This window comes from Mya arenaria, chromosome 15, assembly GCF_026914265.1.
Source record: "Mya arenaria isolate MELC-2E11 chromosome 15, ASM2691426v1".
NCBI lineage: Eukaryota > Metazoa > Mollusca > Bivalvia > Myida > Myidae > Mya > Mya arenaria.
Window position 1 is genome coordinate 45,458,775 of NC_069136.1, and position 26,076 is coordinate 45,484,850.

Consider the following 26,076-nt stretch of genomic DNA (forward strand, 5'->3'; position numbering starts at 1 on the left):
TAAATTAACGTTTGTTATGTACATAATTTTTGTATATCTATGTTTTATATTATACTTGTAAATATGTTTTGCTCTCCGTTATTGGAGGAATAAAACGTATCCATATATAACTCCTTTTTCCATTACGCATCAATCCTTTTGCAAATTGCGTTGCAAACGTTTAAAATTGCGATCTTCAAATATTTGAGCAAATATAAACATTTATTGAAGGGATGGAGCTGTCAGTATCTTACACTCCCTATGATTTGCCACACTTTATTTTTCGTAAAAAGTGCATTTTACAAACCATGAACGAATCCCTTTAAGAGATTGCAACTTAAACATTTTAGTAAGCACTAAGTGAACATCAACAAACAAAAGTTGTCTGTAAGTGGAACCTTTCTTTTGAGCACTGTATATTTTCTTTGTCGCAAATCTCTCAGAATCTCACCATCTACAATCTGAACTTTCGTTTGACAGATGCAAATAATAGAAAATGTATCCAAAAAGTAAACGTTCACGAATTACTTGCATATCATCGTATCCCAATCAATGGGTTTAATATTTAAAACGCTTTGACTTATGAGGCCTTCGCAAAGACAGTATTTAAAAAATGCAATTACTTATAACTGTTCATATATGTTTGAGTGATCTACAAAAAAACCGAGCTGGCGCTATATTTTCTGTAGATCATCAAAATTGGTCTCTTACTTACTTGGTGTATTGGGTACTTCAATCAAAATCAATATACGTAAAATTAATGAACAAACATTTGAAAAATTCTCGATTGTCATTCGCCTACACAAATATTCAAACACCAAATGTAACTATTTCCTCTCTTTATCTCTTTTGAGGGCACGTTATAATAAAAGTTGATTTTACCACGCCTGGAAATCACCTCACGGTTCTTACATCAACATCATATAGTGCAGTTCAATCGTAAATGCAATAATGTCTTACTCAATACTTTATATAATCAGAATCCGTTCGTCAATCCAACTGGCAGACACAGGGGCGTAAACACTTCATCATTTCCAGCTGCATTTTATATCTACATGCTATAAAGCAATGGATGGCCTCTTGATAAGGCACTAATACTTGGCGAAAATCAACATAATCCACCAACAAAGATAACGTGGAGTAGGAATTTGCCAAATGTAAAAGACAACAACAACAACACATTCAACAAGAAGTTGTTTATCACTCGAGTAGTCCTCCACATTTTTTGTGCTTAAAACTCGACCTAGTGATTTAGCATTTCACTGCATAAGTGGTTAAAATACTGATCCAGCTCTGTTCTACACGGGTTTGATTTCCTCTATGGCAGGAGGACCATACTCGTAAACATCCTGTTTGCCGTTCGGCCAGCACACCTGAAAACATATTAATATAATGCACCAGTCAACTGTAACCACGTCCCCCAAGGTCCGGGGAATAGCGGGGTGTTTAACTTTCGGTCCAGCAAAGCCCGGGTAAAATCCCCGACGAATGCCCCCGCACCCCCGGGACCTAAGGTAAGGCCTATTCCCCGCTATTTTTGGCGCGAAGACAAAACCACCGCATTCACCCGGAACTGCGCGGCCACCTGGATGGTAAAAACACGGCCCATTTCCCCGGTATACCCCCGGACCTCGGGGCGCAGTGGTTACATTTGACTGGTGCATAACTATATAAGTAATTGATCTAATGAAACATTTTCCGCTTTATTTTTACATGTTACGACAGTTCTTATCATCAAATAAATAAAATTCAAAACTTAAGTAAACCAAAAAGTAAAAGATTTTAAACATAAAAATTGAGAACTTCGAACCACGTTCCTTTCTATTTGTTAGTTTTGTTAATAACAACTTCAAAGAAAGTTTTTTATACTGACTTCATTTCGTACGATCTATTCTTCAGAAATGCTTTGCCAGATATGACCAACTACAGCCGGACACTTACTGTACACATAAGGCGATCAGTGCCTCTCTCCACGGCGATAACGGATCCCACGTGACCTGGCCCACCGTCAAACTGTCCGTTCTTCCAATCCTTTCCTATTGAATAACACATTTAGGTGGAGTTAATCATTATACATGTACAGCTATTGATCATGAAGAAAGCATCATTTTGTCCGTTAAACTGTATCTCTTCGAACATTATGGTTGGTAAAATAACATTATCAGCAGCACCGTCATAGCTTGTGTGACAGGAAGACGCGGGCGGTAAAATATCCAGACTATAAGTATCTATCATGTTTTGCCGGTACGGATTGAAAGATCAGACGCGAGGGAGCGCGCGTAAGCCGGTAACGAGGCTTGCCTAGTTACGCAGCGTGCCTGAGGGTCGGATATAATTATTATATTTTTCTTGCATATCTAATATTATGATTTGTGGGAAAATTGACGTAGAAAACGCACTTTTGTACATTTTACCAAAAAGCGCGTGCGACGTTGTGCACTGACGCCATTAGGCGCAGAAATTTATTATCACTATTGACGTCATATAGTTTCTCCAAAAATCGCGGTTTAACGATTATTTATTCTTTATTTTAAAGGCTTGCATACTTATAATTTTTATAACGCTTTATTGAAATGGCGTTATATACTTTTCATAAACCATACAATACAAGAAATAAGAAGTGGCGCGTTGTTGCGCTTGACTAATATTACATGGACGGTGAAAGACGGGTTTTTCCAGCACTGGTCACATGACCGGAAACACACGTCCGGTATGCAAGATTGGCATAAACCAACTACAAAGCAACTAGAAGATGTTTGCATAACGGACGTGTGTTTCCGGTCTTGTGAACAGTGCTGGAAAACCCCATGTTACACTACCATGGAATATGATACCGAATGCTACGGTAGTGCAAAATGTAATGGGGGTCAGAAACGTATTTTTAGGTTTGAGAGCTAGCTCAAGACTTTTGTTATAGACCACAAAAACTCAACTGAGTCCATGTGGAGTTGAAAATCATACAATCATAGAATATACAAGATTTCAATGGAAATCAATTCATGAACCACACCAGGAATAATGTTTGATAAGCAAAATAAGTTCATGTTTAGTTAAAAGTAAGAGTGTGTTATATTTTGCGTAAATTAACAGTGAGTGAGTGAGTGAGTGAGTGAGTGAGTGAGTGAGTGAGTGAGTGAGTGAGTGAGTGAGTGAGTGAGTGAGTGAGTGAGTGAGTGAGTGAGTGAGTGAGTGAGTGAGTGAGTGAGTGAGTGAGTGAGTGAGTGAGTGAGTGAGTGAGTGAGTGAGTGAGTGAGTGAGTGAGTGAGTGAGTGAGTGAGTGAGTGAGTGAGTGAGTGAGTGAGTGAGTGAGTGAGTGAGTGAGTGAGTGAGTGAGTGAGTGAGTGAGTGAGTGAGTGAGTGAGTGAGTGAGTGAGTGAGTGAGTGAGAGTGAGTGAGTGAGTGAGTGAGTGAGTGAGTGAGTGAGTGAGTGAGTGAGTGAGTGAGTGAGTGAGTGAGTGAGTGAGTGAGTGAGTGAGTGAGTGAGTGAGTGAGTGAGTGAGTGAGTGAGGGAGGGAGCGAGCGAGCGAGCGAGCGAGCGAGCGAGTATCCAATAGGAGGAATCATCGCTCAAGCCGTTAAGCACTATCCGTGCTTTCATATACTACGGTACCTCTTGTCACCGCTGTGTTTTGCTTCAAGTCAGGAAGTCTGGACGGCCTGACGGCAGGTGTCGGTCGCTTATTCATAGCAGGGGATCTCGGTATCCGCTCTGAAGGAGGCGGAGGCGCCTTCCGGGCCGGACGTAAGTCTGAAAACGTACGTAAGAAGGATCAACGTTACTTGATACTATACAGTTTGCTATACTTGCACCCTTTTGATACTCTTTCTTCATGAATATGCTGATTGAAAATGTGTCCTTTCTATTGAGAACAAGGCTTCAACACGCTTGAAATAAAGATTCAGATCATAGCACTGACAGTGCTGTAAGGCGTCCTAACCTACGCGGCCGTTCCATCAAGTATTGGAGCGAGTACACTGTTTAAAGTTATTAACTAGGTTATTGATCGCTCCTAGGGATTGAAAGCGTTCATTAAAGCTGCACTCTTATTTGCACGTAAGATTTACCACAAAACTTTTGTTTCCAAAATGGAGAAATAAATGTCAAAAACAATGGTTTTTGTGAACGACACCGAGTTTTATTTGCAAGAAATGTGCATAAAACACGGTATTTCTGCGTTATGAGACTATACTAGATCAGAGTAAATCCTTTAGCATTCACCAATCATTTCATATTTTTGCGTTTTCAGCAAATAAAAACACAGTTACAATCTTCTTATCAGGAATAAATATTTTCCATATATGCATTATTTAGTAAGTAGTAAGAGTGTCACTTAAAGATTTGAGTTTGACATTAAATATTCCGCTGATGATGTGTAACATGTAAGTCAGTTTGGCTGCAGTGGACCAGTACTATATAAATGAGTTTGAGTCATGCGAATAAACGATAAATTCGTGAAAGATACCGTAAAAAGGTGTTGCCAAAGAAATTCATACAGAAAAAAAAATGCATTGACTTATTTACTTGCAGGATTTCTATACATAGTAGAAGCTCATACATGGTGGAGCATCTGGTGGTCATTAGTGCACGTACAATCTTCACAACAAAAACATATCGATGGGTGAAAGCGAAAATCTTCATCTTTATTTAATGTCACTTAGAACCTTTTCGCGTTCACCCCTCGATATATAACTCATCCGAGGTTAAAATCAGGGTCAGTAGTACCACTAAGTGATGTTTATGGAAGGTATATGGTTGAATTTACCATCTTTCGCCCATTTCCATGATATGTTGGCCAGTTCCTTCTCTAACGGCCACGTGACTAATGTGACGTCATCTACACCTTTCGTCTGCGGAGGAGTATCGAAGCGTTCATCATTCAAGAGCTCGGACGCTCGAGTGGCGTGCGTGCGATATTGCTGAAGTTGTTTTGCGGTATTAAGTAGGTGGTATTGTTACGGGCAACTTTAGGACATGCATTGAGTTCAATATTACTCAAAAAAGTTTAAAATACAGTTTGCACATGTTCTTCAAAGATATACAATTATGCTTGTTAATTGAAAAAATAGCGACTTTTAAAATAAACTTTGGTCGACATGCGTTTTAATCGACTGCGTATAGATCATTTTTATAGATTATGCATAATTTATTTTATTTCAGATTCAGAGTTCAGAATTATTTTTATATATGACGTACAAAAATGTACTACTATTGACATGTATGATACTTTAGGGTTACAGTATGGAGTATTCCATTATATGCCGTTATGTTAAAAGCTGTACTCTCACAGATTTGATTTACCATTTTTACAACTTTTTTATATTTTGTCTAAATAAGAGCAAATTTTTACGTAAATAACTACAAAACAATGATATAAGATTGCTGACAAAAAATCAGATCATAGATTTTTATATTTCCTTTTGAAAATTAATGTTTTATGGCTTAAACCGTTACTATCGGTTTAAGAAAAATGCATAAAACATAATTTTTTAACTTTTATATAGAACCTGCGATGTAATTTTTTGTCAGCAGTCTTATATAAAAGGTTTCCATGGACTTTCGTAAAACTTGGCTCGTTCCTAGACAAATAAATAAAAAAAAGTTTTCAAAACGTTAAATCTGTGAGAGTGCAGCTTTAAACTTCAAATACGAAATCAAACGAAAACTGCTTCTTTTACACTCAAACTAAACAAGAAATGGGCTCCTTTAAATTCATTGGAATGCTGCAGTGTGTGATAAATCGATTTTAATAATATAAGTCTTTGTTCAAAACTTAACTTAGAACAATCATACACATTTATTAACATTTGGTGTATGTTTGTAGAGTAGACACATAGTCGTATTTTGTTTTACAAAAAAAAATGAAATCGTCTTAAGATGATGAAAGAGTTGAACACCATCCCAGATGAAACAAACCTTCATAAACGCCATCTTATTTTCCACCGCGAGACGCCGGATGCTGCTGATCTCGTCTGAAACATCCTTCTCCTTCCTCGAACTGTCGTCTGCTTTACCCATGAACGCCTGCAAAGAAAGGTCAAATAAATTAATATCCTCTAACTTGATATGGTTGCCATTTGATGTACAACATGATAATTAGTACATACATACATATAAAAGAAGCTCTCAGCCAACAACTATACAAAGCCAAATGTTATGTTGCATTAACAATCGTGCCAAAAATGTGACATTAATATCATATGCTGTTGTTTGGTCACCTCCAAAACCCTTACAAGGCACGGATGCCAGTTTTATGAAAATGTATGGTTCATAGTCAAAATGTATATTAGCCTAAGGGTCCCCTATGCTCATTAAACTGCACGATGTCGAGACTGTAGATTATTTAACTCTTACCTGCACCGTTTCCTGTTCTCGTCTGCTCAGTTCCTTCTTCATCTGCAACTCTCGCCTGTCCAACGACTCGCGCAGACGACCGAAGTACATTGTCAACTCTTGGCGCTTCTTTTCCGCGTCCGTCTAAAACAATCAACAAAACAACTGGCATTATGGTATGTTAGTCACTGTTTCTTATCAATTAAAGGTTGTAATTTAGTACTACAAAGAGCGCTTAGAAACCACAACAATTTTACCACAGTTAAAGGACGACGTTGCGTCCATTTATATTAACATGTACTGCCATCGGTTTCTATTGAAATAAAAAGCAATCCAATATGTAAGCATTTATCATTGTTCCATCTTATGTTGTTTTCAACAATTATATGAAAATCAAAACCTGTGTTTTCTGGGCTAATAATCGGCACGATTGTTGTGATGCTTTCAGCAGGCTCAGCCTCGATTCAAGGTCAACGGCAGAGGCCTTTAAAATGCCCTGAAACGTAAAGCATACTGTAAATTGACACCAGTTTAGTGACAATGAAAATACTAAAATTGAGCTAAATCCATTCGTCAAAGAATACTTAATACTTTTATTCTGTGGCACTTCCAGTGTATGTATACCACGTGATAAATTACGTCATATATGCTTCATCGGAGGGCAATATTTTGCTTAAAATGAAGACTTATTTAACAAAGGTAACATTTCTTTTACTACACCATTATAAATGAAACAAAGAGCAAGCTATGCCGCTTGAAGAGTCACGCCTTCGTTTTATTACAGGAGTTAGATATGGAGATTAGTTTCATCAAACACTTCGACAAACCTGTTTTCAAAGTTTAAAATGTTTTGACACTGCTCCGTCAGACGGCCGTATAGTGAAAAGGTTTGTCGAAGTGTTTTAAGAAACTAAACTCTCAATCAAACTGTGGTAAAAGATCAAAGGCGGGGCTCCGTAAGCGGCGTAGACTGTGCTATGTTTCATTTAAAATGGTGAAGAAATAGCAAATTTATCTTTGTTTCAATCTTCATTCGAAGCAAAAAGTTGCCTTTCGACGTAGCATTTATGCCGTAATTTATCACTATCCGACATTGGACTAGCTCTATATGGAAACATGGGACTGGAAAATCGAGATATAAGAGATCGATAAAGCAAGACTAGACTGTAGAAGCATTTCCCTTTAGGCATTATATGTTAGTTTATATTTAAATACGACGTCAAACACTATAACCTATTTAGAATGTATGATTGAACTCGTACATAAACCTTGTTTCAATTGTTTTGGCTATTAATTATCGTCAGACAAATTAATCACAAACATTTATAAATTTCACAAAAATTTGGCCACCAAAATTCTTATGACGTTTTTGCTAAAATAACACCTTTCAGAATTCTAAACGAACTACTTACATAATGATGTTCATACGCATCTTCAATGATGGCAAGGTTGTGACCACCGTGTTGCTTGGTGACACACTCGAGGCAGACCAGCTCTCCACACTGGCCGCAGTACAACTGGAACTGCCTGTCATGGTCTGTACACAGTATCCCGCCAGTAATTGCTGAACCATTCTTACACTTAGAAATACGAAATCCATGAGATTTATGGTTTGTTTGTGTCAAACAAATTAAACATAACGGTTTTGAACACGTTTTACAAAAAATCTCACACGTCATCCTGTGTTGTCTACAATATGGCAACTGGTCAGATCCTTCCGCCGGCCTTCTGTTTGGAACACCCTTCTCTTTCTTGTAAGTTTCAACAATTCCTGCCAGTTGAAAGTTTTTCGGCAGTTGGTCAATACCATTTCGCTCCAATTCGATTTCCTTACGACATTCTGGGCACCGGAACGTGAGGGAAGCAGAGAGTAGACCCTGGATACAGTGGTGACAGAAACTATGGAGGCACGGTAGGGCCAACGGGTCCACATAGAGGTCCATGCATATGGAGCAAGTCACGTGCTCTTCGAGTCCGGCCATTTTGACAAAAAAACCTATAAAATTTCAGATTTTGACTTTGACTATAAAAGGTATTTTAAAGCGGAAATAAATCAATGGAAGATGAATACAACTATTTCCTGCATGGGACAAAACATACTACCAATGGCTTTGTATTCCTGCTTTATGGAAATTAAAGACGGCGCTTGTTTAGCTTTTTACATTTTACGTCCGTATCATTGAGCATTCGTTTCATTTTCTTTTAAAGCTGCACTCTCACAGAATTACATATTTTGCGTAAATATTCGCAAACCAATGTTAAAAATTGCTGATAAAAGATCAGATAGCAGAATTAATGTTTTATGGCTTAAACCGTTACTAACGGTTTAAGAAAAAATCATAAAACATCAATTTTTGAACTTAAATGTAAAACTCTGCGATCTATTATTTTTTTTGTCAGCGGTCTAATATAACTGTTTTTCACGCATTTTAGCAAAATTTGCTCGTTCCAAGACAAAAAGTAAAGAAGTTGTCAAAATGTTCAAGTTGTGAGAGTACAGCTTTAAACCTACAGAATTTGAACTTTCACTTTCGACCGCACATGTATACATTAATTCATGAATTAAGAAGGGAAGAATATAATAAATTCATCAAGGAATGATTTATAAGCTTATACCATGCACAGTGTCTCAGTTTATTGATCAGAAAAGTGTGTTTAATAATTTGATGTGAAAGGCACTAATCTTGAAGCACCTGAACAAAAAAGTTAGATTTTCAAAGTATAAATGGTATTGTTAAGGTACAAACATTAATGAAATATAACAAGGAAGTGAAAACAAACATTGAACAGTGAATTATTTGAATCTAGAAAAAAATATTAAATCTAGAATGCTTAGACCAAGTTGAGATTGAGATCTTAGATGTCAACGCAGTGCATAGACCTATACACTATATGGATATGGACGATATACCGTGACAGTACGTACATTGGCGTTATATTCTATACCAGTATATACTGTGCACTATATTCTATTCATTTTCAGAGGTGTTGAGTGCTTCAACACCCCTGTTCTCTATACAATGTATACAGCCAGAGATTTTGAAGATTTACTTCAACTCCTCTGTTATAGTCTATATACATTGTGGAAGCGTGCACTATACTCTATTCATTGTCAAGAGGTGTTGAAGCAGTGCTTCAACACCCCTGTTCTCTATACAATGTATACAGCCAGAGATTTTGAAGATTTACTTCAACTCCTCTGTTATAGTCTATATACATTGTGGAAGCGTGCACAATACTCTACTCATTGTCAAGAGGTGTTGAAGCAGTGCTTCAACACCCCTGTTCTCTATACAATGTATACAGCCAGAGATTTTGAAGATTTACTTCAACTCCTCTGTTATAGTCTATATACATTGTGGAAGCGTACACTATACTCTATTCATTGTCAAGAGGTGTTGAAGTGGTGCTTCAACACCCCTGTTCTCTATACAATGTATACAGCCAGAGATTATGAAGATTTACTTCAACTCCTCTGTTATAGTCTATATACATTGTGGTAGCGTGCGCTATACTCTATTCATTCTCAGAGGTGTTGAAGCAGTGCTTAATGGTTAGTAATGCTTGAGAAGAAATGAAAATTTTGGCAGTTTTTCAGACAATTGAATTCTGTTTCATTGAGAGTTATCTTATATGACTGGATTGAAGGCATTCATGCTAAAGTCAGACTATTTTAATTATTTTTTTTAAAGCAAATGTGAAAACTCTTAATCAGTGACAGTGCAGCTTTAACATCCTTTTAGATTTAATCACTATGATTTCAAAATTATCAGACAAACATGATACTAGATGTATACTGTCTTGTTTGGAATTCTTGCCCTTATTCAGTATTGGTTCAATCATAGCAGTATTTATTTGAACTGCCTCTAGGTTAAAGTGTGATAAAATTCATAAGATGTCAAATAGATAATTATATAAGATTCACAATTCTTTGAAGGAATGAACTCCTGCTTACATGTCATATAACAAATTATGGACAAATACAGAACCTAATCCTAATAGTTTTTCTCCAGAATTATCAAAGGGGTCACTCTTAACAAAGATCTAGTATAAACTTAATAATAATTTCTTTAGTTTAACAATGTTATAAAATCTTGAAAGGCCATAGGCAGGTAGTTCTGACGTTCATACCCTTCAAAACCTTTGACAAGAGGCATGTCTATCAAATATAATTATGAATTACTGGTGTAAATGGGTAGTGGGTAATGCACATGTCAATTGTAACCACCACCACCCCCGTCTGGGGGTATACTGGGTGTGAATGCGGTAGTTTTGTCTTACCTATGGTATGTTGGATGCGGGGGGAATTTGGCAGGGATTTTAGTTCAGGATCAGTTCAGGGAATTTAACCTGGGGTAGGCTGGACCAAAAGTCAAAAGTCCCCGGACCTGGGGGCGGGATGTGGTTACAATTGACTGGTGCATTATGCTATTCATTTTGTTGCCCACTCTTTTGTTTTTGTTTGATAATCCATTGCACACAACTATAGATCAGGATCTCAAATACTATATATGTTGAAAATTGACAACTTTTGACATCAATGTTTTAGTTATAGTTATGAATAATGAGCGTTCATTCATTGCTTTTTTATCAAATCACAATCATAAGTGTTAGCAAAGCACACCACTTTGTGCAGTAATGTTTAATGCTGTGGCTCCTCTTATCAACCAAGCACTTGGGCTGTTGGTGGATAACCATTTCCCTAGTTTCCTCCCTGTCTGGTCACCTGTTTGAAAATTAAAACATTGATAATATATAATAATGACAAAACTTGAAAGTATTGTACACTATGTTTATACATTTGCTGAATTAAATGAATAAGCTAAGGAAATGTACATTCAAAACAAAAGGGCCAGCATGGCCCTTAATTGGTCACCTGATTAAAATGACCATGAACAAGTCAGTCAGGTAACAACTGGTTATGAAAGGTGTTGCTATTTGCTTAGCAGGTTAGTGGTTGCTGTGTTATTTGATGGTTGATAAGGACTCCTCAAAGAAGGCTGCTCTTTGTTAACAGAAATGAGAATTATGGTAAGCTGGTTGTTCCCATGGTCAATGGATGTTACGGTAATGAACCAGAATGTTGCTATGGAAGTAAATGATTACTAAGGAAGTAATTGGTTGCTATGGATGTTGGCTGTTGCTCAGGAAAAAATGGTTGCTAAATAAGGCATTGGTGCCTATAAAGGTAGTTAATGGATGCGTTGGAAGGAATTGGATGCTAAGGAAGTCATTGGTTGAATGGGGATTCATTTGTTGCTATGGATGAAGGTAGTTGCTAAGGCAATCATTGGTTGATAAAGAAGCCAAGGATTGTTTAGGAAGTCATCATTTTTTATGGAAGTCATTGGCTGCTGTAAATGAAGTATTTGATAAGGATGTCCTTGGTTGCTTATAAAGTGGTTGTTAAGGAAGACATTGTGAGTTTGGATTGTTAAGTCACTAAGTTAGACAAGTGGGTTCCTTAAGGGTACTACGAGGTCTACGATTTCCTCAACAAGGCAAAACCTTGCTTAACATCCTGCCAAAAGGTGATTATTATATTGTTGTAACAACTTGTTTCATAATCTTTGAAACTAAATACCTTTTAGTTTAGACATCAGTTTCTAAGGAATTCATACATTACTGCAGAAGTCATTGCCTGATTTGAATGTGTATCAATTTTTGTTCTAGAAGTCTATCATTAACAGGGGAACTCTGGTTAGGACAACTTTGACCCCAAGGACGAAACTTGAACAACATTCATAAAAAAAAATTATGAATTCTTTTTACTGCCTGTACAATGTACCTCGCAAATTCGGTAAAAAGTCAACTTTGGGAAAAATACAAAATCAGGCCAAAATTGCTTATATAATGGCAAATATACATTTTTTAACTTTTTTATGCATACCTTATGCTGTGAAAGAGTAAGACTTGTCAAGATTTTGTTTATATTTCAAGAAATTCATTGCTATTTTAATCCGGAATGTAATGTAATTTTTTTAATTTTGGGGAAAATGGAGTTTTTCACAATAAAAAAATCACTGACAATGAACTACAAACTCCAACATATAAACACCACATACACAAAAACAAATTGATCACATATATAAATTACTGAATATTCACATGGTCTTATGATATTATTGATGAATATTATAATGTTATTTTTAGATACCAGTTACGGGTAGTAGTAATGAAGAATACCAGATTACAAAATCAAAGTGGAAATTGGAACTATTAGAGAATCACTTTATTTGTGGGTAGGTCACTTAAATATTCATTGAGGTGAAAAGAAATTACCATATGATGTATTGCATATGTTTAACCGCTGTTGCACAATCATCATTTCCAAGTGACTGTCTTCATGTCCAGTACTAGCTTACAAAATCCCTTTCTAGAAAGTCAAAGACTTCATCTGATGCATCTTAAAAAGGAAGAATACAACACAATCATGAACACAATAAATGCAAATAATGTTGGGTATGCTTTAAACATGATTCAAATGCAAAACATCTTGGCAATTATTTCTAGAGCAATCTAAATGTCCTACATGAGATTTATTCTCTTATGAAAAAGTGATGTTTATGTACAAGCCAAATATACTAGAAATGTGTCAAGTGGACATTAACTTAAGTCTTGTGTTGCTTGGTGAATTGCATATACTGTGAATGAAGATGATTAACAAAAAAACAGGGATTTCTCATAATATGACAAAGTTTTTTTACCAAGTTTGGTAAAGATTATTGAGCCATACAATGTTTTTATCTGGACTGCATCGTCTTTTATTCTGGGCAGCATAATATGGAAATCCAGGCCATGTATACATCTGGGTTTTATCTGTAATGGACCACATTTTCCAAAATGTATGTAGGCAAATGAGTTACATGGAAATAAAAACTATCTATACATAATAATAAGTGATTTGTATACATGTGTTTACCTTGGTATTATATACCCATAGATATATTATATGACATAATATTGGGTTAATACAAAAAAATGAAAGAATATATAATTAGGTTAATGATAAATCAAGCAAATTTAAACTAACACAAACAATTATATGTATATATTTACATTATTTCACAGTAAAATATAATAGAAATTTATAAACATTGGCATAATGCTTAAATCAGGTATCTATTTCAAGGCAGTTGTCATTAAATCATAAAATTTAAAGCTGCACTCTCACAGATATACCATTTTTACAATTTTTTTGTCTTGGAAAGAGCAAATTTTTGCATAAATATCTGCAAACCAATGATATATGATTGCTGCCAAAAAATCAGATCGTAGATTTCTATATTTCCGTTCGAAAATTAATGTTTTATGGCTTAAACCGTTACTAATGGTTTAAGAAAAATGCATAAAACATTACTTTTAAAATTTAAATATAAAAATCTGCTATCTAATTTTTTGTCAGCTGTCTTAAATAACTGGTTTCCATGGATTTTCGCAAAAATTGCCTCATTCCAAGACAAAAAAATTGTCAAAACGTTCAATCTGTGAGAGTGCACCTTTAAGGTCAAAACTAGAAAATGAAACTTTAAACAATAAACTTAAAAACCATGACTTATGGTACAAGTATTTCCACATCGGAGCGGCTGGTTCTTACACACTGACAGTGACACACAATACACTCCACTCCTCTCCATTAACCCTTTATATATATATTACAGTCGAAACTCGTTGGCTCGATATCTCATGGCTCGATATCCTCGTTGGCTCGAACCAGATTAAAAGAACCGATTTTGTTTAACTCTTTGTTCATATAAAATTTGATCGGATGGCTCGATATATTGAGGGTCGATATTTCTCCACGCTCGAAGTCATTTTTGCGGTTCCAAGTAAGAATTTCACAATTTTGTTTGCTTGGGTCGATGTCATTTTCGCGGGTTCAGGTAAGAACCTCACACCTTGATTTGTTTTGTTGGCTTCATTTAGCACACGGCGCTAATCGATAAAAATTAATTCAATTTATTATAATTATTATCAAATTTGAATGACTTAACAGTTTGAATAAACATGCCATCACTTTATCTAAGTTCTTTCCCTAATTGTTATACATGTATAAATTTCAATGCATCCTTATATAACTAATAAGCTATGTTTTTGTTACCCACTGTTTAAAATTACTTGTTTGCTGTTTTCGCATAATTTTTATAATTAATAAAAACAATCAAATAATATTTTCTAAGTATCGAATAAGTGATGTTACGAACTTTAAGACGTGTAACTATGCCCAATTAATACTCTTCTTTCGCGGAGATAGCATAGCCAATAACAAACGAGGTAAACAAGACTTTTTGTAACGAATAATAAAAAAAATAACATTCTGTAAGCAATCCCGCTTGGCTCGATATTCTCGAGGCTCGAAGTATTTTGGCTGGTCCCTAGAATATCGAGCCATCGAGTTTCGACTGTAGTTTAAAGCTGACGGAGGCACTCCTGCCATGTACCGCTGCCACCATTTAAGTAAACCTGGGAGGAGAAGTGCCCTAGTGTGGAGCTTGAACCAACAACAACTGCTGGAACACTATCATGGCGCTGTAACCAACTGAGCTAACTGAACGGCTGGTTCTCATAGACACGATCTACATCTACAATAACTTTACAATGTACATGAATACATAAATAACTAAAGTATGAATGCAATGTATTCATGTACATTGTAAAGTTGATGTCTACTGTACTACTTTAAAAGACACATGCATGTACCCCAAAATTAGTTTTGACAGGCATGACTCACTAATGCCAGTTGTGAGCTTGTTCCTAGCTTCGATCAAGATATTTCTTCTGAAAATGACATTGAATACACTCTAAAGCCTAAAAGGCTGTAAAATATGCATTCAACATCTTGATAAGCAACTATCTTAAATAAATTAAAATATTAGGATACAGAATGATGTGAAAGAGACTTTAAAAATATCGCTGCATTGTTGGATGTTGGTGCTGTCATCTGATGATCGGTCAGCGGCAATGATTGAGGCAAGCATCAAGTATATTTAAATAAACATTGCACTTTAACAGATTAAATGTTTTGACAACTGTTTTATTTTTTGTCTTTATACAAGCCAATAAATGCATAAGTGCAAGAAAAACAGTGACACAAGACTGCTTAAAAAAACATTGGATTGCATATATATTTTAGTTAAAGCTTCACTAGTCCAAATAATTGTACGTTGACGGATTTTTTTTAGATTTTTGATATGGCGGGTTAAAGCATATAGCGTCTATAAAATATCATAAAAACAAGAAATATTACCAGATAATGTTATTTTATATTAGTTCCGTACACAAAAAAATAAATATCCAACTTATAATTATGAGTTTGACGGCTTTTTTTCATTTCATTCTGTCAAAACATAACGATATATACATGAAGGGCACCTGCAAGGCTTTAGGGCACAGTTTTAAATCGCTCGGAACATTTCGGCCATGGCCGAGTTGTTACGATTGTATAACGAGGTCTATCTCGAAGCTTTATCGGAGGAGGCCGAGCTATTACGATTGTATTGAGTTGTTCCCCTTCGCATAATTGTTGTCTGTGTCAGTCAACTTTCGTTTTATTGGAAAGGTAAACAACTTGTTTTAATGCACTTAATGCTTGTTTAGTGCAAAATAACATTTCACTTACATGGTAAAATATGAATATAACTCTTTATGATCAATTTCAACCATAAAATACTTCACTTAAAACAATTTCAAAATTTTAAAACACCCCCGTTTTTTGCACATTCCCGTTTAGACGTTAGGGATTGGAAGAATCCCGTATAACACGTCTATTATTTTAGACTAAAGCTTCACTATCACAGATATACCATTTTTACAACTTTTTTTATTTTTTGTCTTGGAAAGAGCAAATTTTTGTATAAATATCTGCAAACCAATGATATAGGATTGCTTACGAAAAACCAGATCATAGATTTTCATATTTCCGTTTGAAAATTAATGTTTTATGGCTAAAACCGTTAATAAACGTTTTAGAAAAATGAACAAAACATCAATTTTTGAACTGGTATATATAAAAATTTGCGATCTATATTTGTCAGCAGTCTTATATAACTGGTTTCCATGGATTTTCGCCAAAATTAGTACATTCCAAGATAAAACATAAAAAAGTTGGCAAAATGTTCAATCTGTGAGAGTGCAGCTTTAAGAAAATGATGTTTTATGCATTTTTCTTCCAACTGTTAGAAGCACTTTTAGCCATAAAACATTTTTTTTAACGGAATATGTCAGCAGGCTTATATCACTTATTTGCATATATTAATTTACACAGAAACTGGCTCATTCAAACTCCAAGACAAAAATAAAAAATAACAAAGTTGTCAAAATACATGTATGTGAGAGTGCAGCTTTAAGGAGTACTTCGTTATATCAATAAAATATACTCGTTAAACTGTCAATTGTTTACGTATCTACATAAATTCAATTACCTTTTGAACTAGAAAGTGTTATATTTTCAAAGAAAATAGCCATATACCTCTGTTCAGTGTCGGTCAAATTCGATGTTTCGAACCCGTTTGAACCTCTCTCGCGCGTGCTAAATACTAAATGACGCAATGTTTTGGACTGGTCTTCATTTTCTTCGATACAGGCACAACCGAGCGTAAATATTAAGCGAGAAAGTCTAGTGGAACGATGCAGGGTTCATTGGGTTTGTTTACAAAAATTCAAGCATCCGGTTAAGAAGACGACAAATAAGAATGGTATTAAGTTGGAAGAATGGAACTCCTTCCTGATTCCTGCACATGTAAGTTGTAAGTATTGACTATATCGGGATACCATACAGGACACTCAAGTGTTATTTTATATTTTCTTAGTTATCATGCAAATGAAAATAATCACTATCATTTAAAAGTTATTCAGGGATAGTTGCAAATGGTTTGTTTACATTAATTAGTTTTATGAATTTAATTGAATACACAAATTTTTATTAGAGCTTTGCACCAAATTAAATTCAGTTCATTTTACGGGAGTAACCCACACTAGCGGATCCAGAAAAGGGGTGGGACCCCCCCCCCCCCAAAAAAAAAAAAAAATATTCTGTAAAGAATCTCAGGACAATTATTCAAAAAATCTTTTGATCTTTGATATCATAATGGTAATTTTTTTTTACCAAAATGCAAAATGTAAAAAAAAAAAATCAAGTCAGAGAATGTGTTGGAACCGGTGTCGCCAAAATTGCAGTCCAGTGTTGTATCCACTGTGCTATGAAGGCTAATCCTAAACAGTTGGAATATTTAATCTTTATACCTAACTTGTAATATATTGGCGATTTTTTTTTATTGTAAATTATGTGGTACTTCAGTTAGTAAGTTTTAATGCATTGTACACATAGATACCAAGTTTATGTCAGTTTTCGTCAATTTTCTTTTTTTCCGCTATTTCATTAAACAGATTACAGCCCCTTTTAAACAAGTCTTTGGGAGGAACTGTTGGGGATTGTTATTAAAGCTGCATTTTCACAGATTTACCATTCTGACAACTTTTTTTTTCATCATGGAATGAATCATGCAATGTTAGTGCATAAATTATGTCCGCGAACCATGATTTAAAACTGCTGAAAAAATATCAGATAGCTGTTTTTCATATGTACGTTCATAATTGTTGTTCTGTGACTTAAATTTGAACACTTTCAGAAAAATGAAATAATAAGCAGATTTCTCAATACATGACTTCTGTTTTATTGTTAGCAATTAAAGGCATTGATTCTCTGAGATAATAATAATGTTAAAACAGTCAATCTGTGAGAGTGCAGCTTTAAGATTCATTTTTCCTAAGATCAGCCAAGTTAGTATTATAGCTAATTTTAGCTTAAAAGTAGGTGAATTTTATATTTGTTTCAGACCAGATACTCTTGAGGGACCAATTTAAGGGCAAACAGACAAACGTTTTGATGCAAAGAAAGCATTGGATTTGAAAGGTAGATTTTTAACACATATTTACATGTACTCAATGTCATTTACTAGTATAACATAATGTATTCAAGTATAAGATATTTCAAGTATTTGGTCAGGTTGTTAGGTTTAATTGAAACTGTTAAGCAAATAAATGAAAGTCCATGCAATTTTGCATGCACATGTTTGTTGCATGCAGATTTTACTCAGATGGCATAGGGTACAGTTACTCTTGTAACTTGCTTAAAATAAATGCAAATGATTCTGCATGTGTCTGAAGTCATGTTTTATTTTTTTCTACAAATTGTTTTAAAAAATGCAATTGTTTGATTTCCTTTCTTATGTGTTATGCATTGCAGTTCCCATGGAGATGAAAAATGGAGAGATTCTAAAAGTATGAAGATACTCCTGTGTATAATGAGGAAATCTTGTCAGTGAATGGTAAGTTCTCTTTGGATTAATTCTATGTATAACAATATAAATATGAGGTAAGCCAAGAAATGAGAATTTACATAATTATTCTGTTCAAACATACATTGACATATTAAATATAAAGACATATGTATGATTTGTCTCTGCTATTATACTCCTACCACTTGATGGTTAGGGTTCATTTGGACAAGTCTTCTATTATCCATAATTCCAAATGCTTCTGAGATTTCTAACACATATTAAATATGTTGAGGAGAAGTGCTGTGCAAAAAAACATTTTTGTTTATGGTATTTTAGAGTTATTGGTCTTTGATTATTTTTCTTTCACTTTTCTATGTTTTTGAGGTATTAACTTCAAACTTCATGCACATATTGGACGTGATAAGAAAAATAGCTGTGCATATGAATCATTAAATTGTGTATGGTAGTCAAAGAATTGTAAACCTTTGATTATTATCTTTATATTTTTTTTATTTTTTTTCTTCTCTTCATAACTTTTTTTCATTTTTTACTTTAATTTAACAAAACACTATTCTGTTTTTGGTATATTAAGGATTATTTTCTTATGTTTATTTTGTGCTTGGCAGTTTTAAAATTATTGCCTAATTGGTTACTGTATGCTTAAAAGCAAATATCACTCTCAGTGAAACCTCTTATTACAATAGGTGATAGCTGTAGTTTTTCATGGAAACAAGTGTTTGACAGTATGAGTCATTTTTTAGTAGCAATATATTATGTACATTTAAGGTATAAGTTCTCTTTTGCTAATCGTTCAGTTGTTTTTCAGTTGTTGCAATTGTGGACCAGGCCAGAGTTGTACTAAACCAACTAAGACACAATGAGATACAGGAATGACACAATGAGAAACAGGAAACAGGAAAGTGATGACTGATTGCCACCTGTTACAAATTCATCTAGGTACAGTTTTTTATTCCAGATTTGATACAACTGTAAACTGTTTTATGCATGCTATGATTATGTTCATCATGTTTGTTTAAGACCCTGATGATGAGGACTAAACTATTGATTATCCCTTGCCAAAAGGCAAAGTGGATACAGTAATTGTGTAATTGTGCACGTGTGTGTGCGTGTGCACGGAATGTAATCTTGAGCATAAATCCCCCAGGTATTAACTTCAAACTTCATATACAGATAGATCCCTATTGAGAAGAAGTGCAGTGTTAAGGGACCATAACTCTGTTTACAGTTCTTTTTGTAATAACCCTTTGTTATATTTCATACTGAGTTTTTGTCTGCAGCAGAACTTGAAAAGTCTTTGAGGTGTTGATCTCAAACTTCAAATATGTACAGATAGATCTCATTTAGCAGAAGTGCAGTGCACAGAAACCATAACTCAAGATTTTTTTTGTAGTAGTTGCCCTTTGTTAGTTTTCAATGTTATCCTTTGTTGTAATGCACAGTTGTGATCATGCTCAAATATGCTCATTGACATTAAAATTAATTGTCCAGGTTCAAATCCTGTAATAGAAACAATTATTTTCTTTCTGTGTTTAGCAAAGTTTATATGAACTATCTATCAATGTAAAATAAACTAAGATTTGTGTGTTTTTATCGTTTCTTATTTATTTGTATATTTTTTGTTACATATTTTTATGTGCATATATATATAAAATCTATATCACAAAAAGTGTGGCTAATTTGTAATATTAAGATATAATATGTATAAGAACTATCATATTTCAAAATCAACCATAGAGCTTTTGCAAGATAGATATAACTTAATGTATCTGATGAACAATAATGTGATTTTGGGATGCCAGCAATAACTTTTCAAGGTGAAAATATGTTCTTGTCATTGATTTTACATATAAGTAATCAGTATGCAAAGCCCTTTCAAATGATACTTATATGGGGTAACTATCAAATTTTAACATTGAAGCCAATGGCACAAATGAATGAAAAGCTCCTTAATAGTTCAATATTTGAAGCCAACAATGGAACTGTGTTTATGTATTGCTTAATGTTCCTTTTTCTTTCAGAAAACTCCCCACATCCAACAAGAGACAGTCTGACTTCAAAATCTTCATTGAAGGCAACTTAATGGACAAGACATCCGTCACATAAAGATTCACTAAAATTGGAATGATATACCAATTTTAACTTTTAACAGACAAATACATTATAGATTTGAAAATAGATTACCCTTAGATAAGTTGGATGATTAACATTTACCTCAACACAGTACAAAGTGCTCATGTTGAACTATTGTGATTGATCATAGTCTGTCCTTCATTTTTATTAACAGTTTCATACAGCGTTAACACTTTAGTATGGGGACTCATTTTTAGCTCAACTTTTCGTAGAATATGGAGAGCTATACTACTCACCCAAGCGTCGGTGTCGGTGTCACCCCTTGGTTAAGGGTTTGCGTGCAAGCACACATAGGTTAATATCTCAGCAACTACTTGAGGTATTGCATTGAGACTTTATACAATGGTACTCAACCATCCAACCTACTTATTTAAACAAGTAAGATAACTCTAGTTTGCATTTAATGTAAATAATAGGCCTTTATTATTTGACTTAGAAATTCTGGTTAAGGTTTTGCATGCAAGCACACATAGGTTAATATCTCAGCAACTGCTTGAGGTATTGCATTGAGACTTGATACAATGGTACTCAACCATCCAACCTACTTTTTTTAAACAAGTAAGATAACTCTAGTTTGCATTTAATGTAAATAATAGGCCTTTATTATTTGACTTAGAAATTCTGGTTAAGGTTTTGCATGGAAGCACACATTATATCTAAGGTTAATATCTCAGCAACTGCTTGAGGTATTGCATTGAGACTTGATACAATGGTACTCAACCATCCAACCTACTTAATTTTCCAAGTTATATAACTATAGTTTGCATTTAATGCAAATACTTGCGTTTATTATTTCACTCAGAAATTCTGGTTAAGGTTTTGCATGTAAGCACACATAGGTTAATATCTCAGCAACTACTGGATGAATTGCATTGAGACTTTATACAACCACCCAACCTAATTGAATAATCAAGTTAGATAAAAATTCTGGTTAAAATTTTGCATGTAACCACATTTATGTTAATATCTCAGCACATCATGTATTGCATTGAAATCTAATCTAACAGTGATCCATGCATGTTTCGCCAAAACTTTTCAATCCTTTCACTGAAAAGCAGCGGAATAGTCGAGAGCGCTGTCTCTGTGACAGCTCTTGTCTCTTTGGTCTTTATTCATACTGGCCAGAATATGTTTACCAAAAAAATCTTAGTAGAGATTGATAACTGTTCAGGTTGGACAAAAAGCATGTAGGTTGTTTGTTCTAATAATATAAACTGTAAATGCTTCAGAAACTATATATATAATTTTCATGATATTTGTCAGTATTTATTCTCGTCAACATTTAAATAATATTAGGTGAAACTTGTTTATTGGTCAAAATGTGTTTGATTAGAGTGGCCTCAAGTTCCACTTTATATGAATGAAATTTGGTCAAGTTTTAGAAAAAAACTATGTTCTAGTTTTATAGGCCATATTCTCTTCCCAAGCCCTCCTTAAAGAATGAATGTAGGTAAGATGAAACAGGAGTCACTAAATCAAGTATCAAAAGCCTTAAAAATTGCTATTCATAGAGGTATTGTTTCCTCATCATAAATCACAACTTAGCCAGCAAGACTTTACAACAAATAAGGCATAACATGTAAAAAGTTAATAATTAGGCACATATTTTAGTGAATAAAATCTTGTGAACATATTATTGAAACAAATAATGTGTCTGGTTCTGAGGTGAGCAATAAAGCACATTGCTTAGTAACAATTGAGCTAGCTCATTATTAAAAGTTTGTTTTAAACATGAATTAAATGAATGCAAATCATATATTATTATTTTTAATCTATATTTTTTTTTAGTTACCTTGTTCTGTTGTTAATTTCCATACTGACTTGGTCAATTATGGCTAATTGTCTAATTATATTTTAACTTCTAACCTAAATGTTTCATTGTACTTTTGAGTGTTCTGTTAACTATAATGCACATTATCCTATATGACAGTATAAATTCAATAAAACCATGGTTATTAAGTTCCATACATATTGGAGCACATGGTAAGCCTCTAGAAATGTCACTTCTTAAACCTAGATTCTTGATCTGTTCGCCACATTGTTTTGTTAATTTTTTGTTTATAAAAACAAATGATTGTTTAATGTCAAGGAAACCTTTTTAAAGTTAAAATGTAGATGTACATAGATAACTGTCAAATATTATTTACCATTTAATAACTGTCTAAAGGCAAAATTTCCATTCATTTTTATATTTGATTTGGGTCCCTAGGGTCATGGTCACTGTAACTAAAAATAGAAAAATGCTTGGTACTGAATAACTTCAGTTTTAATACATTTAAAACTGAATCTCACAATAAAGGCTGAAGTTCTTGTTGCATTGCAGCATTTCTAGTTAACTTTTTAATTTGACTCTTTTTATTGCTTTCGACAGGCACATATTACATCATTATTGTATTCATTTTTAAGACAAAGCCTCATTTAATTGAGCGTGCTGTCCAAAGACAGCTCTTGTTGACATAATTATAAGACACCTTATGTTATGGTTTATATGAACAATAGCTGTTTCTGTGTATGTTTTAGAAGAAACTTCCATTTCTTATCATATTGATGGACATAGATATACATACATGTACGGGATTATTGACATCAGATTCTTAGGATTAAATTTACTAATGTTCTGTTCATGTTCAAAATAGATACAGTTATGGTAAATGCATAGTCTTGTTTGTTTATAACATAGACAACCATGTCTTTTGGTTGTCCTGGTCTCCTGTCCTGTTATGTAAATTGGGTTTTATGGACATCTTCGATATTGTAGGTCCAATTCTAGTGTCTAGCTGGAAAAGTATTTAGCCTAGGGAGACCTTAGTTTGGGTTATCATGTTGGATATGTCTAAATGTTGGCATGTCGGGAAATGGCAATTTTAGGCTATGACAATTTAAAAATGTAGACGTTGCTGGGCAAGGCTCCACACCCAAGTGACTGTCGCATTATATTCTTGAAAAAATGCCTTGGGATTTTGGTTTGTTATGAATTTTGCGAGTCTGGCAAATATCTGCATTATAAAATTCATCGACATACAGGTGACAGAGAAAAAGGTCAATTTTCAATGATTTCAAAAGATTTATTAACTAAAAGGGGATCATCATAAATGAATACAGAGAACAAGGTTAGTTGATTTGACAGAGGATTGATGCAGAGCTTCAAAAATTAAGGAGACAATTTCAGAAAAATGCACATAAATGATTTTTGTTTATTTGTGTTGTTTGATAACTGCTGTGTGTCGATTTTTATTTAATTTCATTTTACCCCCCAAATCACACTTCACACAATACATGGTTTCTACACTTTAGGTTTGTTATACTGTATTATAGTATCTATTGAATACAGTAAAATTTCTGGTCATTGTATTGCAAAATTTGTGCTAATAATTTGCAATTTCAGAAATTCTCATTTTTATTTAATTTTTCAAACATTTTCCCCAAAATTCACATTTCACAAAATTACATAGTTTCTTTACTTTTGATATATTAAACTGTAATATTTATGAAATACAGTAATTCTGGTCATTCTATTGCAATATTTGAAAAAGTTATTGGCAAATTCCAGAAATTCTCATTTCCATTTAATTTTTCATACATTTTACCCCGAAAATCATATTTTAAAAAAAAACTGTGTTTCTATATAATATATAATAATGTTAAATGATATATATTAGCTGCAGTAGTTCTGGTGTTTTTATTGCAAAATTAGGCAGAGTTATTGGCAAAATTCATAAATTGTCATTTTCATTTAATTTTTCCAACATTTTACCCCAAAAATCATTTTTTGCGCCATATAATTGTTCTATGATTTAAGTATATTAAATATGTTGCCTGATATGACATAAATTCATCAAAACTATTTTTGTGCAGTTTTCTTCATTTTTTGTTCAAAAATCTCCGTTTGTATACATTGAATAGAGAACAGAGGTGTTGAAGCACTGCTTCAACACCTCTGAGAATGAGTTTAGTATAGTGCACGCTACCACAATGTATATAGACTATAACACAGGTTCAAATTTACAGATAGAGAATAGTGCACGCCACCACAATGTATATAGACTATAACAGAGGAATTGATGTAAAGTTTCAAAATCTCTGGTTGATACATTGCATAGAGAACAGGGGTGTTGAAGCACTGCTTCAACACCTCTTGACAATGAATAGAGTATAGTGCACGCTTCCACAATGTATATAGACTATAACAGAGGAGTTGAAGTAAATCTTCAAAATCTCTGGCTGTATACATTGTATAGAGAACAGGGGTGTTGAAGCACTGCTTCAACACCTCTTGACAATGAATAGAGTATAGTGCACGCTTCCACAATGTATATAGACTATAACAGAGGAGTTGAAGTAAATCTTCAAAATCTCTGGCTGTATACATTGTATAGAGAACAGGGGTGTTGAAGCACTGCTTCAACACCTCTTGACAATGAATAGAGTATAGTGCACGCTTCCACAATGTATATAGACTATAACAGAGGAGTTGAAGTAAATCTTCAAAATCTCTGGCTGTATACATTGTATAGAGAACAGGGGTGTTGAAGCACTGCTTCAACACCTCTGAGAATGAATAGAATATATACCGTGCACAGTATATACTGGTATAGAATATAACGCCAGTGTATGTACTGTCACGGTGTATCGTGCATATCCATATAGTGTATAGAGTCTATGCACTGTGTTGATATAAGATATCAATCTCAACTTGGTCTAAGCATTCTAGATTTAATATTTTTTTCTAGATTCAAATAATTCACTGTTATTGAATCATTTTTGAAAGGTTGGAATCTAGTACTTACTTTGTTTCCATACCAGGACTTACCTTTATAAATCAAGTATATCAACATTAAACTTGAAGGTTATCAAACATACCATAAATTAAATCCTCCAGTTTATCTCAACCTGTCTACCTCTCCGTTTAAAGACACAAGTTATATTATTCTATTGTATTCCCGTTTCAGTGGTATGCCTTTTAATGGAGAAACGCGGAGTTGAAACTGTAATTTACAAGTAGTACATGTATAACACTAATGAATAGAAGAATGCGGTGCAAATCGTACTTAAAGCAGTATTCAATACTTTACAAACATTTGTGGTATTGATTTTGTTTCCGTGTCCTATTTGTCGATACTGACTGGCGGTAGTTTATTTCCTTTGTAAGCACCGAGTTATCAATATTATATCTAGAAGCAAACGAAACTCTACTCTCAACATCATTCAAAATCATTATGACAAGTTATAGCAGCAGCAGTAGCAGCAGCAACAGTAGTAGCAGCGGTAGCCGCAGCAGAATGGTTTTAGGGTACGTCGCCAACATCAACACTATGTAATATATAAAAAATATACACT

At 34.1% G+C, this 26,076-nt stretch overlaps 1 protein-coding gene and 1 long non-coding RNA gene across 5 annotated transcripts; one reads left to right on the top strand and one right to left on the bottom strand.

The window, feature by feature from the left end:
• Positions 1-249: 249 nt before the first annotated feature.
• On the bottom strand, positions 250-25,984 carry LOC128219072 (probable E3 ubiquitin-protein ligase MID2). The gene is made up of 9 exons (XM_052926891.1): positions 25,600-25,984; positions 7,723-8,306; positions 6,711-6,806; positions 6,332-6,454; positions 5,894-6,001; positions 4,743-4,896; positions 3,590-3,727; positions 1,921-2,015; positions 250-1,352 (listed from the first exon to the last, which is right to left on the bottom strand). Exons 2-9 carry the CDS (start codon positions 8,290-8,292, stop codon positions 1,278-1,280), a joined length of 1,359 nt encoding a protein of 452 aa, XP_052782851.1. The 5' UTR covers positions 8,293-8,306; positions 25,600-25,984; the 3' UTR covers positions 250-1,277.
• On the top strand, positions 15,846-23,393 carry LOC128219083 (uncharacterized). 4 transcript variants are annotated; one of them, XR_008258547.1, is made up of 6 exons: positions 15,846-15,869; positions 16,893-17,055; positions 18,145-18,221; positions 18,555-18,636; positions 19,415-19,545; positions 20,628-23,393. It is a non-coding gene; the product is annotated as an uncharacterized LOC128219083 (long non-coding RNA). The 4 variants fall into 4 exon arrangements; XR_008258548.1 differs by lacking the exon at positions 15,846-15,869 and having other exon boundaries at positions 16,840-17,048; XR_008258546.1 differs by lacking the exon at positions 15,846-15,869 and having other exon boundaries at positions 16,842-17,055.
• Positions 25,985-26,076: the final 92 nt, after the last annotated feature.

Excerpts from the sequence above, each read along its gene's own strand:
- LOC128219072 (XM_052926891.1), bottom strand. The coding sequence starts at position 8,292 with ATGGCCGGACTCGAAGAGCACGTGACTTGCTCCATATGCATGGACCTC. Across the intron at positions 6,807-7,722 it reads ATGCGTATGAACATCATTAT|GGCATTTTAAAGGCCTCTGC; the intron begins GTAAGTAGTTCG and ends TTTACGTTTCAG. Across the intron at positions 3,728-4,742 it reads ATGGAAATGGGCGAAAGATG|ACTTACGTCCGGCCCGGAAG; the intron begins GTAAATTCAACC and ends GTACGTTTTCAG.